Source organism: Xenopus laevis, chromosome 1S, assembly GCF_017654675.1.
Source record: "Xenopus laevis strain J_2021 chromosome 1S, Xenopus_laevis_v10.1, whole genome shotgun sequence".
Lineage (NCBI taxonomy): Eukaryota > Metazoa > Chordata > Amphibia > Anura > Pipidae > Xenopus > Xenopus laevis.
In genome coordinates this window covers 145,345,409-145,362,757 of record NC_054372.1, presented here as the reverse complement: position 1 = coordinate 145,362,757, position 17,349 = coordinate 145,345,409, and the positions used below count along the sequence as shown (strand labels likewise).

General features: G+C 39.8%; 1 protein-coding gene across 6 annotated transcripts in view; it reads left to right on the top strand.

Moving 5' to 3' along the window:
• Positions 1-17,349, top strand: part of LOC108707142 (E1A-binding protein p400) — an 84,400-nt gene that overhangs the window by 6,319 nt on the left and 60,732 nt on the right. For 5 of the 6 annotated variants that reach the window (XM_018244160.2, XM_018244162.2, XM_018244157.2 and 2 more), the window contains exons 3-9: positions 4,368-4,455; positions 5,367-5,453; positions 6,919-7,241; positions 12,276-12,557; positions 13,689-13,874; positions 14,214-14,354; positions 14,765-14,843. In XM_018244160.2, coding sequence (XP_018099649.1) covers positions 4,368-4,455; positions 5,367-5,453; positions 6,919-7,241; positions 12,276-12,557; positions 13,689-13,874; positions 14,214-14,354; positions 14,765-14,843 — 1,186 coding nt within the window. The remainder of the gene's footprint in view (positions 1-4,367; positions 4,456-5,366; positions 5,454-6,918; positions 7,242-12,275; positions 12,558-13,688; positions 13,875-14,213; positions 14,355-14,764; positions 14,844-17,349) is intronic. The other variant, XM_018244161.2, reaches the window with a different exon arrangement.

The following is a 17,349-nucleotide window of genomic DNA, read 5'->3' as shown; positions in this document are numbered from 1 at the left end:
TGGTCCCTTTTGTCGCACTCTGTAAATTACTTCTTATTGAAAAATTTTTTATAATTTATGAAACAGTTTTTGGAGTTCATTAATTTGAATTAATTGAGGTTTTTTCTTTTTGATCACGTAAAATATTAAAAAACATGTACAAAATTCATTACGTAAATTTCATGTAAGGCAATTAATTTACAGCATTAAATTCATCTTAACAATTCATGTATAAATATTCATTTGATTGTGTAATTTCTAGCAGCAATTAGAAGCAAAATAAATTATTTGAAAGGACTGAGAGGTATAATGGCTCGGGTTATTTTGGCATTCCTTTTTACGGCAAATATAAGCGGGTTAATCATCAGCGCTTGGATATCACAGTCTCGTGTTATCTGCCATTCATCTGGGAGAAACAAAGTAATAATACAGCAATTAATAACCGCTACTGTTGTTGCTTAAAGAAAGCACTGTAGCGATCAATTGTACGGTAAGTGTATCGACTTTGGCTGATCTTGCAGAGAGCAATATAGAAATAATAGAGGAATATAAATATAATATAAATAGAGGAAACACAAGTGGCTCCGATGTATGCAAGTTAAAAAGTTTATACTCGCCAGGTCTTGACCTCCGTACGATGAATGCTTAACCACCACGTCAAAGCTTGTGGGCTGTTATAGCAACATCTTCTCGGGATCGTTTCTGACACCTTAGGAGTCGAAAGCTTTCTTTCAGCAACAACAGTAGCGGTTATTAATTGCTGTATTGTTACTTTGTTTCTCTTCCCAGTTGAATGGCAGATAACACAAGTCTGTGATTTCCAAGCGCTGATGATTAACCCGCTTATATTTGCCGTAAAAAGGAATGCCAAAAATAACCCGAGCCATTATACCTGTCAGTCCTTTCAAATAATTTATTTTGCTTCTAATTGCTGCTAGAAATTACACAATCAAATGAATATTTATACATGAATTGTTTTGATGAATTTAATGCTGTAAATTAATTGCCTTACATGAAATTTGCGTAATGAATTTTGTACATGTTTTTTAATATTTAGGGGCAGATGTATGAAGGGTCGAATATCGAGGGTTAATTAACCCTCGATATTCGACTAGGAACTAAAATCGTTCGACTTCGAATATCGAAGTCGAACGATTTAGCGCAAATCCTGCGATCGAACGATCGAAGGATTATTCCTTCGATCGAACGATTAAATCCTTCGAATCGAACGATCCGAAGGATTTTAATCCAACGATCGAAGGAATATCCTTCGATCAAAAAATCTCAGGCAAGCCTATGGGGACCTTCCCCATAGGCTAACATTGACTTCGGTAGCTTTTAGCTGCCGGAGTAGGGGGTCGAAGTTTTTCTTAAAGAGACAGTACTTCGACTATCGAATGGTCGAATAGTCGAACGATTTTTAGTTTGAATCGTTCGATAGTCGTAGTCGAAGGTCGAAGTAGCCCATTCGATGGTCGAAGTAGCCCAAAAAACACTTCGAAATTCGAAGTTTTTTTAATTCGAATCCTTCACTCGAGCTTCATGAATCGGCCCCTTAATGTGATCAAATAAAAAACCTCAATTAATTCAAATTAATGAACTCCAAAAACTTTCATAAATTATAAATTTTATTTCAATAAGAAGTAATTTACAGAGTGTGACAAAATTCATTGTTTCAATACCTTAAATCTTACCCTAACCGATTTTTAGGTTTGAGCACCCCAATTTCTTGTTGGCCCCTACTTTTGAACAACAACTTTTTTACATATTTTATAAGCTAGTGCAGAGCTGTCCAAACTGGAGTTCAAATGTTTAGGTTTCCCAACATGCCATAGATCTCTATGAACCTATTTTTATAACATTGTTGTTTTATAATAGTCTGGACTCTAGGCATGTTTAGTATGGCATCATTGACTCGTGGCATGACAATTCTTGGATATCACTGAGTTAAGTAAAGTGGCTTACTGCTTACATTGCAAAATTAGTTGGATGGTGGAGTAGCCATGCTATTACAAATAAGACCAACAAACTGTTTTCCATATGATCAGGTCTGTACAGGACATGGGCATTTTTGGGTTAATCACATTTTTATAATTTACATTGCATTTTTTCTAATAATAAGCCATGCCCAAATACTTGAGTAAGCATTGGGAAGAACATTTGTTGGGCTTTAGTCATCCTTGAAGTAATGCATAGGCCAGTGATTGCATTTAAATGGTTGGCCTGTGATAGTCACATATGAGAATTGACACTATTCTACACGATTGACCGAGTAGAACAGATCTAACTTCCACAGACCTTTACCATCTAAAGCTGGCCATAGACGCAAAGATCCGATCGTACGAATCGTGGATTCGTACGATTTTCGGACCATGTGTGGAGAGTCCCGACATTTTTCGTCCGTCGGAGATCGGTTGTTTGGTCGATCGGACAGGTTAGAAAATTTCTGTCACCTGCCGATAATATCTCTGCGTGTATTGCCGATCGTACGATTTTCAGTGGGAGACTGTCACTAGTGTTGTCAGACATAAGTATCGTACGATTGCTGTCAGGGGCAGAACATTGGGTGATCTGTTCTTATTTGATCGGAATGGTAAGGACTTTGATCTGAATGGTTAGTGGAGGGTCGGGAGATGGGAAAGTCCGATCGTACGTTGATTCGTACGATCGGATCTTTGCGTCTATGGCCAGCTTAATGGTCAGGTAGAAAATCTGTTTATTATGAGACTGGAAAAAAATTGTCAGATTGTTAGCTAAGTCAGTATAAATCTGTGAACCGTTGCTTAATAGCATACTATTGCATAATAATAAAAATGATGATACTAATATTGCTTAATGGTAAATAGAATTTTGAAAAATGATTTCCTTCTCTGTTATGATAAAAGAATACCTTGTACTTAAAGGAGAAGGAAAGGCAACAATCACTGGTGGGTGGTGCCAAGAGTTAGGACCCCCAGTGATTGTATTCACTTCTAGCGAGCACCACAGCGCGATCCTCTTCCTGCTTCTTGTTTCTTTGAATGAATGCACATGCGCAGTTGAATGAAAAGCCAACTTTAAAAAAGAAAAAAAAGTCAAACTGTAACAAAAAAAAAGTCTGCGTTTGTCTCAAGAAAGTATTGGAAGAGGCTCGCTCCAACAGAAGCCTGGGGTATCAGGAAAGTGATTACAATCCATTTGGAGCAGAATCATATATGGTTTTATGGCGATCAAAGTTCTAGAAAAGATCCCTTATCCAGAAAACTGCAGGTCCCCTAGCATTTCTAATAATACTGTAGATACTGTTATCCAAAATACTTGGGGCCTGGGGTTTTCCGGATAAAGGGGTTTCGCGTAATTTGTGTTGCTGCATTGTTTTAACATTTTAGTTGTCTTTAAATTTATTTTTCAAAAATATTATAGAGAGATCAATATGATAGGTATACAGATGGCACGCTGACCCTGGTTTATGTCCACTTATCTAATTATTTACATTCTAAGTAGCTTTACGTACCCTTTTTGTACTGTTGAGCTCAAGTAATTAAAAAAAACATAGATTGAAGTAGTAGGTAAAAATTGTGTTTTGCTCAAGCCCTAATCATTGATGTTACATTATACAATTTGGTATACTGCTCCTTTATAAATATAGTAGAGTAGTTGCCCTTTTTCCCTCTTTGGTTACCTTTCACTAACAAAATAAAATTATCTGGTATTAGAAAAAATTCAGGTAGAGGTGTGGGATCAGTTATCCAGAAAGCTCCAAATTACAGGATGGTTTTCTCCCATACCATTTTGTCCAAATAATCCAGATTTTAAAAGATGATTTCCTTTTCATCTGTAATAATAAAACATTACAGGTATGGGACCTGTTATCCAGAATGCTTGGGACCTGGGGTTGTCCGTAATTTGGATTTTCATACCTTAAGTCTACTAGAAAATCATGTAAACGTTAAATAAACTCAATAGGATAGTTCTGCTTCCAATAAGGATTAACTATTATTTTAGTTTGAATTAAGTAAAAGGTACTGTTTTATTATTACAGTGAAAAAGGAAATAATTTTAAATTTGGTTTATTTGATTATAATGGAGTCTATGTGAGACGAGCTTTCCGTAATTAAGAGCTATCTGGATAACTGGTTTCCGGATAACGAATCCTATACCTGTACCTTGTATGTGATCCAAACTAAGTTATTAACCCTTATTGGAAGCAAAACTAGCCTATTGGGTTTATTTAATGTTAAATTTTTTTTCAAATAGACTTAAAATATGAAGATCCAAATAAAGGATGGATCCATTATCCCTAAACCCCAAGTCCCTGGGCATTCTGAATAATGGGTCCCATACCTGTAATATGATGATCTGCCTTGTATGACTATTACTGTAGCTAATGATTTTTTATTTGTTTTTAGACTCCAGATCCTCCTGTAAGTTCAGTAATAGAGACTCCAGCTGACAAGGAAATCCAAGCTTCCAATATCCTGAAGGAAACTGCAAGTGGTACTGAATTCTTTTGCATTACTGATTATATGCTTTTCCTCAGTTTACGTGTTTGTTGTTAAATAAAACATCTTTCCTTTTTTGGCACTGGTAATTACATATTACTTTGTTTTCATATAGAAAAGATTTGACAACATCGCAAGGAACTTTGAGAGAGGCTATAATAGAGGTTGATGGAACAAACTACACCATTTAAATAATACACAACCACATTTTAAGACATTTTCTCAGAAAAGCACAACCCTATTACTCTTATAAAAGAAGTCTTCTAAGCAAAATTATAGATTGGCTATTTGAGGTTAGATTATGACTTAATCCCTTATGTACTTAAAAATAGCTCCTACTTCTGCCATGTTACTAATAATTTAAATTACAGAAGTAATCTTATTAATTATAAGAGTTATTTGATGAAGTCTGTAACTTCTCAGCTTTTTGCTACCAGAGCCATGGAATTTGGAAGCTATTTTTGGTATCTGGTGTCGGATTTGCCAAAAATGTTCCAATTCCTAATAACTTAAAATGCAAGCAATGAAAATAATCAAATCAAATTGAAGAGCTTCTATGAAGGAGGATATGTCACAAGCAATTCTGTTTCTAAGAACAATGCTTTATATAATTTTGGATTGCATTTAACAGCTATTCTAATGCTATATGCCAGATTCAATTAATATATAAGTTGTTATTAAAGATACCCCTCCTCCCTTGACCTGAACCAAGCATAGTAAGTAAGTTAAGTAAGGTTCGTTGATCATGAATGCTTTAGCATGTTTTCCAGTGTCTTTATATTAGAAAGAGAGAGCGATTCCACACAGTTCTACTTTGTCTTCTGAACTAGTGTACTGTATAGCAATATTAATGTGGTAACCTTCTAAGAAAGCATCTCTAACTAATCTCTAATGATGACCTCATAGATCCAGCAATGAAGCAGCCCCAATCACCAATGGTAACTCTTGGTCTTCCTCTCCTTCCACCTGTTACAGGCCGAAATGCCATGGATGGTAAGCTGACCAAAGAAAAACTGCAATAGTAATGTATACATATGCCTGGCCAATCAACAAATATCAAAATGAAAGACCACAATCACAGGAAATTAATTTAATTCTGTTTTTCCAAACACTTGTCAAAGAAGTCCTACAAGCCAAACTAATTGGTTGTATCAGTCTAGATGACAGAGTATCCTATCCTCTTCTAGTAAATAAATTCTCTATAACCACAATCTGTTTAGGACTAGCTCTCTTCCCCTCCACTACTATAAATGCTGGTAAATCACAATCTTGTGTTGTGTATCTATTGGGATACACAAACCTGGATCAGCCTCTCTTTCTTTTTTTCCACACTAGGCTTACTTACTGTTACCCAACTGTCATCATCTTGCTGCTGTTCTCTTTCCCCAGTACACCATCCTGCTGCTGTTCTCTTTCCCCAGTACACCATCCTGCTGCTGTTCTCCTCCCCCAGTACTATCTGACCCAGCTAGGTCCTGCTTTTTGAGCAAGAGTCTCTTGTGATTGTCCGTAAACCTTAGCTTTGAAGTTTGACTTGAGCTTCTAAATTGACAATTTTGTCAAACCCTATCCACCTCAAACTGAGGTCCATCTAACTACAGGGGATTGCAGCTTTTGGAAAAACTTTGCTGTAAGACCTTTAGACTCATCAAACTTTTTTTTTTTTTTTTTTTTACAATGCTTTTGTTTAGCAAACATAAACAGTTTTACATACAGTGATAAGAACAGTTGTACATATTGCTGAATTTGTAGATTAATAAAATAAAATATTAAACAAACTTTGTTAGTTCAACCTTTTCATGCATTACCAAAACATTGCTGGCCTTTCTTGTAATTGATGTCAAGGGTCCCTTTTTTATTCCTCAACCCTATTACATAATACTAAAGTGCCAGAATTAGGAACAAGTGTGTATGTTACGATGTGTATGCCAGCATCGTGGGCACTCTGGGTTCAGTTCAGGGTTAATTTTGTTTAGTCTTTGGGCAGTAAGATATATCCTTTGCAAAAAGTTTATTTGAGTCATTTTATCTTTGCTTCTAATAACCCCATTAAAAATATTTTCCAGTGTATCCTCCCACAGCTCCTCTGTAATTTGTGGGATATCCTGCTGCCAACTGCAACGCAGCTTACTAAGAGGTGTGCTTCCCACCTTTATCAACTGTGCATAGAACCGTGATAGAGGCTTTTTTAGCCCCAAGTTGTGTATCCCCAGTTCCAGTTCTCCAAGCCCCATCAAACTTTTATATTTATCTCCTAGGAAAGTAAAACCTTTTAAAAAAAATTAAACCTCAGCTTTCACTTTAAAATAACTGAATTATCCATTTTTGTTGTTGTATTATGCAGCCATTAGTCTTTGTAACTGGTGCATGTCCAGTTTTAACTTGTTTTAATTTTTGTGATTTGTTTGTATTCATATTCCTTTCTGTGTTTTGATGTTTCATTCTTTCTCTTCCACAGCTGGAATGTCTCCTTCTAAACAGACTTCTGCTTCTGTTGCTAACAAACAAAATGACCCAGCAAAGGTTTCCATGTTACAGAATGTTGCCGGGGCACAATCTCCATTCAGGACCCAGCTGCCTACAGCATCAGTTTCTTCTGTGCAGGCTACAATGCATCTTGGACAACAGCAACATCTTATTACAGATGCCCAGTCCCAGACAATAGCAAAACAACAGTCTCCTGGCATTGTCAGTCAACCACCGTTGCGCACCCAAAGCTCTCAGCCATCTCAAGAAAGGATGATTGACCATTTTTCCTCCTTGAAACAGCCTCCAGTGCCGGTATGAAAGAATAAAAAGGGGTGCTCAGATACTTTTTTCTGTTTAGGCAAATAATTCAGTAGATGTAGTAAAATGAATACTAGAAAGGGCCCAGATATCTTAATTACAAGAAGTTAATTGATATTGCTTACTCTGTGGATTCATTCTTGAGTGCAATATTTAGTTTACATTTAACATCCATAAAAGATTTTTAGTATAACTTACCGTTAAATCTCTTTCTCTCTAGGCTCTCGGGGACACAGGAACCACAGGGTTAAGCTCCTCCCTCCAGGAGGCAGGACACTGATTTAAAAAAAAAAAGCTGGGCTCCTCCTCCTCTCCCCTCTATATCCATCCTGCTTAACTCCCACTTTTCAGTTTCGATAGCAAACAGAATAACAAGGAACTACGTAATCAGAAGGTCAAAACCACGGGAAAAACGCTCACACACGGTTGATGCCCCAGTGTCTAGACTTTCGAGGAACATGTCGCTCCCGGTTCCTGATGCGGCTGCCTTTAAGGATCCCACAGACAAGCGTCTGGAGAGTTCACTGAAGGCTATATTTACTTCTGCAGGATCCACACTGCAACCCAGGATAGAAGGAGCATGGACAAGCAGGGCAATTGCCACATGGTCCCAGGCTCTTTAGGATGGATTGGGAGATAATACTCCTAGGGCGGAACTATGTTCCTTGGCTTCAAGGATAGTCGAGGCAAATGGCTTTTTGACTGATGCCATTCAGGATGCGATACTTACCACAGCCAGAACATCTGCATCTTCGGTGGCTGCAAGGCGAGCATTGTGGCTAAAGAACTGGACAGCAGATTTAAGCTCCAAGAAGTCTCTGACATGCTTGCAGTTTAAGGGAAAGCTACTGTTTGGAGAGGAGCTAGAGAAAATAATTTCCCAAGCAACAGGGGGAAAGAGCACACCATTGCCACAGACCAAGTCTCGTTATGGATCAAGTTCAAAACGTGGCAGATTTTTTCAAGGCCCCAGCTTTCGTTCCCCAAGGGGAACACAAACATCGGAAACCTACCGCGACAAAGGGAAGTTTCAACAAAGAAGCAAGCATCAGTGGCAGAACCACAAGTCTAATGTCAAGCCGACCACTGACAAGCCCCCCTCCCAATGAGGTCGGGGGACCTCGTTCAATCCGTAGGGGGGGCGACTCGGTAGGTTCCAGGAGACATGGGTGAAGGAGGTGTCCGACACCTGGGTTCAAACACTAGTCAGTGAGGGCTACAGGTTGGAATTTCAAGCCCCTCCACCTCAACGTTTCCTTCTCTCCAGGGTACCAGTAAGGGAGCCAAAGCAAGAGTCCTTTTTCGGAACAGTAAGGTCACTACTACAATCAGGAGTAGTGCTTCCGGTTCCGTCCGGTTAGCGATTCCGATGGCTTCTATACAAATTTATTTATTGTGCCAAAGAAGGACGGTTCCTCTCGTCCTGTGTTGGACCTGAAAGCACTAAACAAATTCATTAGATACTCCCGTTTTCACATGGAATCCATTCGCTCAGTCATCAGGTCCATGAGTAGAGGGGAGTTTTTAGCGTCTCTGGATATCAAGGACGCATATCTTCATGTTCCCATTTTCCCAGGACATCACAGGTTCCTGAGGTTTGCTTTTCTTCAGCAACATTACCAGTTTGTGGCCCTACCATTCGGCCTAACGTCGGCACCAAGGGTGTTTACGAAGATTATGGCATCCATGACAGCGACTCTGCGACTTCAAGGGATTTCAATAATCCCGTACCTGAACGACATCCTGATAAAAGCAGACTCATTGGAGATGGCCACGAGGAATGTGTCAGTCACGGTGGCAACTCTGGAGTCATTCGGGTGGATGATCAATCGTGAGAAATCATCATTATTACCCAGCCAGCTCATGCAGTTCCTGGGGCTAGTGTTCAATACAAGCTCACAGATGGTAACTCTACCAAAAGAGAGATAGTCGAAACTCAGGAACATGATAGCACAACTTATCCTGAACCACACGCCCATAGTACGATTCTGCATGCAGGTTCTAGGGTTAATGGTAGCAGAAATGGAAGCGGTAACATGGGCCCAATATCACATGCGACCCCTGCAGTTGTGCATTCTCCGCAGATGGAAGAAGGGATCTCTCGAACAGACCATTATTCTAGACAGAACAACGGAGAGTCCTTAGACTGGTGGATGGATCCATCAAGACTGGCTCAGGGACAGTCGAGGGAGGCCCCACAGTGAATGCTGATAACAACCGACGCAAGCCTGACCGGATGAGGGGCACAAGGTACATGGTCTTCCGTGGAGTCCAGACTGTGATAAACATTTTAGAGCTCCGTGCCATTTACCAGGCCCTAGTGCAGTGGTAGGATCTGTTAGAGCACAAGCACATAAAGGTGCAATCGGACAATGCAACCGCGGTGGCTTACCTGAATCATCAGGGGGACACAAGGAGTGCATCAGCATTGAAGGAGACGCAGAGTATAATGGAGTGGACAGAACACCACAATGTAGTGGTAACAGAGGTTCACATCCCCGGAATCCTGAACTGGGAAGCAGACTATATAAGTCGAAATCGCCTGGATCCAGTCGAATGGGAACTCCTACTGGAGGTCTTCGCTCTTCATGTTGACAGGTGGGGACGGCCAGACATCGACCTGATGGCTTCCCGCCACAATGCAAACCTTCCAAGGTTCCTTTCAAGATCCAGGGATCCAAAAGCAGAAGGAGTGGATGCGATGACATTTCCTTGGAACTTCCACAGGGCGTACGTGTTTCCACCAATTCCCATGATTCCAAAAATTCTAAAGCGGTTTCGGCGAGAGAGACTGACGTTGATGTTAGTGGCCCCCTTCTGGCCAAGAAGGGCGTGGTTTTCGGACCTGATTTCCCTGGCAGAAGGAGATTTGTTCAGACTACCAGCAAGACCGGACTTACTGCGACAGGGACCGATACTGCACCGCACCCCTGCTCTCTTTGACGCCTTGGCGGTTGAGACAGCTATCCTGAAGCGTAGGGGGTTTTCCGACAAGGTGGTGGAGACCATGATCAAGGCTAGGAAACCGTATCTGCTAAGGCCTACTATAGGGTCTGGAAGGCATACAATGCGTGGTGTGAGAAGCATCAAACACCATTCGAACTATTACGGATTGGCAATGTACTTCAATTCCTCCAGCAGGGATTGGATGGCGGCCTCAAACTATCTTCTCTAAAGGTGCAGGTCTCTGCCTTATCAGTCTTATTTCAAGAACGACTAGCTGAACGCGATGATGTGCGGAATTTTCTCCAGGGTGCGGCTCATGTCACTCCCTTATTTTGTCAGCCTGTTCCAGTGTGGGACCTTAACCTGGTTCTCAGGGCATTGCAGGAATCCCCATTTGAACCTATGAGGTTGGTAGACTTAGGGTCGCTGACGTCAAAGGTGGTGTTCTTATTGGCCATCTGTTCGGCCAGGAGAGTGTGGTGCTGAGGGCACTTTCAGTCGCTCCAGAACTGTTTTCCACAGAGACAGGGTTACCTTGCCTATGGTACCAACCTTCTTACCTAAGGTGGTTTCTGATTTTCATGTGAACCAGCCTATTGTGGTACCCTCCTTATGTCCAGACCCTAAGAACAAAGGGGAAAAGAAGCTACATACCCTGGATGTTGTCCGGGCACTGAGATACTATGTGGATAGGACAGCCTCATTTAGACGTTCAGATTGTCGTTCCCTCAGGTCCAAGGAAAGGAACAGCTTCTATGAAGGCTACTATAGCCAGATGAATTGAAAGGTCAATCTACCAAGCATATGAGAGTTCTCACGGAAGTCCCCCAGCACAGGTAAAGGCACATTTCACCAGGGAGTTAGAGAAAACGAATGGAGAAACTAGGCTTCTGCAGAGCAGCTGTGCAAGGTGGTGACATGGTCGTCAGTTCATACTTTTACAAAGTTTTATTGTTTTGATGTTTTTTCCTCCACTGAAGTTAGTTTCGGTAGGAAGGCTCTTCATGCTGTAGTCATGGCTGACTAAGGGCAGACTGTCTCTTCCCCCCCCTGGTTATTCAGAGGGACTGCTTTGATAAGTCCCAGTGGTTCCTGCGTCCCCCAATAGGACGTTAGAGAAAAGGAGATTTTTTTGTATAACTTACCGTTAAATCTTTCTCTCTAGTCCATTGGGGGACACAGGACCTCCCTCCCTGAGACAAGAGTTTCTCTATATTTAAGTTGAATTTGAATCCTTGTGTTGTTATACTATTCTCAGTTGATATACTAAACTGAGGTAGAAGTTTAAGCACAGGGTATATTATATAGAAGGGGAGGAGCAACTTTTTTATTTGTCAGTGTCCTGCCTCCTGGTTGGAGGAGCTTAACCCAGTGGTTTCTGTGTTCCCCAATGGACTAGAGAGAAAGAGATTTAAAGGTAAGTTATACAAAAAATCTCCTTTTCTCTTACGGCCTCAGGGGACACAGGAACCACAGGGACCTACCAAAGCAGACCAACTGCCTGCTTCAGTCTGAACAGACTGATTGCAGGACGTTTCTGCCAAAACACGCTTCGGCAGAGGAATATGTATCAAAACTATAATATTTTGTGAAGATGTGTATGGAGGACCATGTAGCAGCTCTGCACAGCTGATCAGCGGAATGCAGGACACTGAAAAACTGAGAAGTGGGAGTTAAGCAGGATGGATATAGAGGGGAGAGGAGGAGGAGCCCAGCTCTTTTTTTTGTTATAAGTGTCCTGCCTCCTGGAGGACCTTAACCCTGTGGTTCCTGTGTCCCCCGAGGCCGTAAGAGAAAATAGATTTTTACAAATGAGAGTGTATATTTTACAGTTTAGTTTATTCCTTTTATTTTTTATGTTGCTGCTCTGTATTGAGGTTATTCAAATTATTTATATACCTGTGTATAGAAAGATAGTTCTATATAAACTGTTTTTAAGTGGGTATTAGTCTGAACAATTATGTTGGGAAACAATACTTGGTTGGATACTAGATAATTAGGAATTACTTAAAAACAATGTTGGTATGCAGTCACATGGTTGTCTGTTACTGTAATTAAATCAATGGTTTAATTTTGATACAGGCATCAGCATCGAAGATGGGCTCAGACTCTGTAAAAACCACAGTTCCTGTAGATTTGAAACCTGCTCCTTTTACATCCTCTTCACCCAGCATTCCTGAATCTCTACCACCTTCTGTGGCTGTTTCACCAAAGAGGATTTTATCACCTGGTGCCAGCAAAGCATTATCTCCTTCCTTACGGTCTCCTGGTTTGGCAAGGCCCCAGTCTCAGGAACCTCAGAGCCTTGCACCAGTTCCTGAGGATGCTCAGCAAGAAGCTCTTATTCCAAAACCAGTAGAACAGGTAAAGCTACTTCCTGTATAACAATGATAAACATGTGAGTTTTTTTTTTTTTTTACATGTCTTAGATGTTTACAGATCATCAGTAAATATACTGAGTCAAGAGTGAGTTTATTGTCATTTCATCCATATACGTTTGTACAGTACACAGTGAAACGAAACAACGTTCCTCTAGGACCATGGTACTACACACAACATAGATGTACCGGGCAACAGGCAAAAAGTGCAAGTGCAAACATATGCAACTCCTGCAAGACAGGACAGCATAGTGCAGGGACAGGACAAGAGAGTGCACACATCAGACATGATGGGTGTATCATTGTGTTTTGATAGTAGTAAGAACATGATAAAGAACGTGATATAGTGCAGATGTGCTCATAGAGAACAATTGTATCCAATGGCTATTTATTTATACAATGGCGTACAGTGGCTGTGTAACATTGTGGTATATAGTAAGGTCAGGTGTAGTGTATGTGTGAGAGAGATCTGTCCGGTCCCTGAGTATTCAGGAGCCTTATGGCTTGGGGGAAGAAACTGGTACACAGTCTGGTAGTGAGGGCCCTAATGCTTCGGTACCTTTTTCCAGATGGCAGGAGTGTGAACAGTGAGTGTGAGGGGTGTGTTAGATCAGCCACAATGCTGGTGGCTTTACGGATGCAGTGAGTGGTGTAAATGTCCGTGATGGAAGTAAGAGAGACACCTATGAACTTCTCTGCTGTCTTCACTATCCTCTTTAGGGTCTTGCGCTCCATGACAGTGCAGTTCCCAGCCCAGACAGTGATACAGCTGCACAGGATGCTCTTGATAGTCCTTCTGTAGAAGGTTTTGAGTATGGATGGTGGAAGATGGGATTTCCTCAGCTTGGAACCCAAGGAGACAGTTGGTTAAAGTCACAAAAAAATATTAGTGTAATTTGAGCTAATTAAACAACTGGAGAGCATTACTGATATCCGTTACATAATGTATCCGGTTGTGGAGGGTTTGTGCTAAAAAAAAGGAACATTATAAATTCTTTTGAATTCATTTTTCTGTGATACATTTTAAAAATTGTTTTTCATTATGAGAAAAATAATTAATTTGATTTAGTAGTATAAGTTACATCCGAGCAGTAAGAGGCCCTTTTTTGTTTTGTAGGAAAGTTCTATCCATCAGCAAATTGCAGAGCTGCGAAAGGAAGGCATGTGGTCACCAAGAAGATTGCCTAGACTTCAAGAGCCTTGCAGAACTAAATCTCACTGGGACTATCTTTTGGAGGAAATGTCATGGATGGCTGCAGATTTTGCCCAAGAGAGGTTGTGGAAGCAGGCTTGTGCTAAGAAGGTAATTTTAAAGTTTGAATTGTTCCATTAATGTTTAATAGGTAAATTCAATATTAAAAATATCTCATACACAGTTGAAATGAAAAACATTTATGTTTTATCCATTAAGCTCCTTGTAACACTTTTTAAATTGCAAGTTGTCAAGCCATGGGCCTCCTCATTCATGTACAGAGGTGAAGACACACTTGTAATTGTTAAATTCAATCTCTTGTAGATCTCTGCCTTTTATTGTTTCGTAATTAAATAGATTTACCCTGTTATTCAAGTTGGTACTTGTCAGTCATAAGATAATTTAGTGTGACATGAAGTAATTAGTATGATATTGCATTTATGCTTTTAGCTGGTCAGAACAGCTGCTAGGCATTGCCAGGAGAAACAGCAGAAGGATACCAGAGCCAGGAAGGAGGATGAAGAGCGATTACGTTGCATAGCATGGTTAGCAGCTCGGGAAATACAGTACTTTTGGTCAAATATTGAACAGGTAAAATATCTCTTTGTGATGATACAATCATACTGTTAACCTGAATTCAATGCCCGGGGACATGTGCGTGTGGGTATTCTTCCTTTCAATAAATACTTGTGCATATATATAATATAGATAGATATAGGTGCACATGGGGAAATATTTCATGAATAACTTAACTTTTATTAATGATAATTAAAGGGAAAACAGGCCAACTTTTCGGTCCACATCTAGGAGCTTTCTTAAGAAAAGGCCTTATTGTCAAATTTATTTTTGGTTTTGGTGTCCTGGAACCTACGGACTGTGTGTGTGTGTGTATATATTTATATATAGATATATGTATGTATGTGTGTGTATATATTATTTTGTATGCAAAATCTGTGTTATAAAGATTATAATTCATTTCATTTTGGCTGTTTTTTGAATAGGTGGTTGAGATAAAACTGCAGGTGGAATTACAAGAAAGGATGAAAAGAGCATTGTCCGCGCAAAAAAAAAGACACAAAGGTAGTATTTATTATTAATATATATTATTTCTATATATTAATAATATATGTTTATAGCTTAAATTAAATGCTTACATTTCTCCTTAGCAGTTTTTTTTATTTGCCTCTGTGTCAAGCTAATGTATTTGTATGTGCTCTTAAACGGTGGGGATTTTGGGTTCCCTATTTGGACTGCATACAGTTCAGTGGCAGGCCAGTATAAAAAGACAGTGATTACGAAGTTAACCAGAAATATATTTGTTCTTTTACTTTTGTGCAAGGATAAAATCAAGACTAATTGACTAGAGCTTAGATTTGGAATGGACTATTAATGGACAAATACAAGAGTCCTCTGCACTCAACCCATTATCAATATATTTAAGACAGAGACATTTTGTGCATACTGCTACTGAAACAAACCGGGATTGTTTGTCCATATATTGCAATATATTTAAGATGGCCAACTACGTCAAAGTCATCCCATATCTGGCCAGTCCTATGCTCAATTTTCATTTGATTCATTAAGAATTCTATTGCTTCATTATACATTTTACAAAGGGACTAAGTTTTACCTGCAACTTACTAGCTGCTTTCAAAGTAAAACTCCCAAATTGACTATTAATGCCCAGTCTAAGCCTGGAGAATCTTAAAATACAAGGCAAAGTCAAAATCTAAAATGGTTTAAACTATACTCCCATGGCATGTATGTCAGCTGGGTAGTCCATTTCTGCAGACAATCCTATAATACTGTCAGATCACAGTTGTTCTGTCAAAACAAAGTTTCCCCTACTAATACACCTTGTTGGCAGCTATATGTTGTACCTGTCAGATTCGACAGGTCATTAACCCCCTATTACCCTACCTTTATGCAGATTACTGTCAACAACATGCATCACTGTGTGAGCTATTACTTTCTTTGAAACGTTAAATATCCGGAGCAGTTTTATTAAAATAAGCTGGACCATATTGTTTAATTTGCCACTAGGAACTTATGAGAATGTTGTTGCAAAACAAAACAGTTGTGGTTCAATAGATGTTGTTGAGGTGGGTAAGATAAGCTTTTAAGGCTTTCAAGTTAGCTGGGACAGCTGAAACATTTATCAGGTACAAGGAGGCCAAAAAATCATGCAAAAAAGCCAAGACAAGCTAAAATCGATATGGAAAAGGGTATAGCGGCCAGCAGTAAAAAGAGCGCAAAATTATTTTTTAAATGTGTAAATAGTAAAAAATTAAGCAGGAAGGGGTGGGACCCTTAATATCAGAGGGGGGTCAGCTGGTTGATGGGAACAGAAAAAAAGCAGAGATTCTGAACTGTTATTTTTCGTCTGTCCACACAAATGAGGAACCAGTTAATTAATGTTTCCTTCTTAATAGTCCCAATCCTAGTTATACAACTAATGTTGCATGGTTCACGCATTAGGAAATTCAAAAGAGACTAGAACATGTTAAGGAAGACAAAACAAAGGTCCGGGACTGGATCATATTCATCCCAGGGTACTTAGAGAGCTTACCTCTGTGATTGCCAAACCTCTTTACTTAATTTTTCATAATTCATTGAGCTCTGGCACTGTGCCGAGAGACTGGCACATTGGTAATGTGGTGTCCCTATTCAAAAAGGGATACTGTTCTCAGCCTCAAAAGTATAGATCGGTTAGTCTGACATCAGTGGTAGGAAAGCTTTTCGAAGACTTATTAAGGGAAAAGATACTGAACTTCATTGCAAATCATAATACTATAAGTTTGAGCCAGCATAGTTTTATGCATAATAGAGATTGCCAGACTAATTTAATTTCCTTTTATGAGAAGGTGAGCAGGGACCTTAATTCTGGGAAGGCAGTGGATGTGATCTACTAAGGAATGTTGTTTGTACCTGGATAGAGAAGTGGCTAAAAGATAGATTACAAAGAGTGGTGGTAAATGGAACATTTTCTAATTGGACCAGTGTTGTTAGTGGAGTACCGCAGGGCTCTGTACTAGGTCCCTTTGCTTTTCAACTTGTTTATTAATGACCTGGAGGAGGGCATTGAAAATACTTTCTATTTTTGCTGAGGATACTAAATTGTGCAGAACTATAGGTTCCATGCAGGATGCTGCCACTTTTCAGAGTGATTTGACTAAATTGGAAAACTGGGCAGCAAACAAGCAAATGAGGTTCAATGTTGATAAATGCAAGGTTATGCACTTTGGCAAAAACAATATAGAAGCAAGTTGTACACTAAATGGCAGTGTGTTGGGAGTTTCCTTAACTGAAAAGGATCTAGGAGTTTTTGTAGATAACAATTCTGGGCAGTGTCATTTTTTGCCACTAAAGCAAATAAAGTTCTGTCTTGCATAAAATGGGCATAAACGCAAGGGATGAAAACATAATTATGCCTCTTTATAGGTCCCTAGTAAGGCCTCAACTGGAGTATGCAGTGCAGTTTTGAGCTCCAGTCCTTAAGAGGGATATAAATGAGCTGGAGAGAGTGCAGAGACGTGCAACTAAACTGGTTAGAGGGACAGAAGACTTAGAGATGCTGACACCAGAA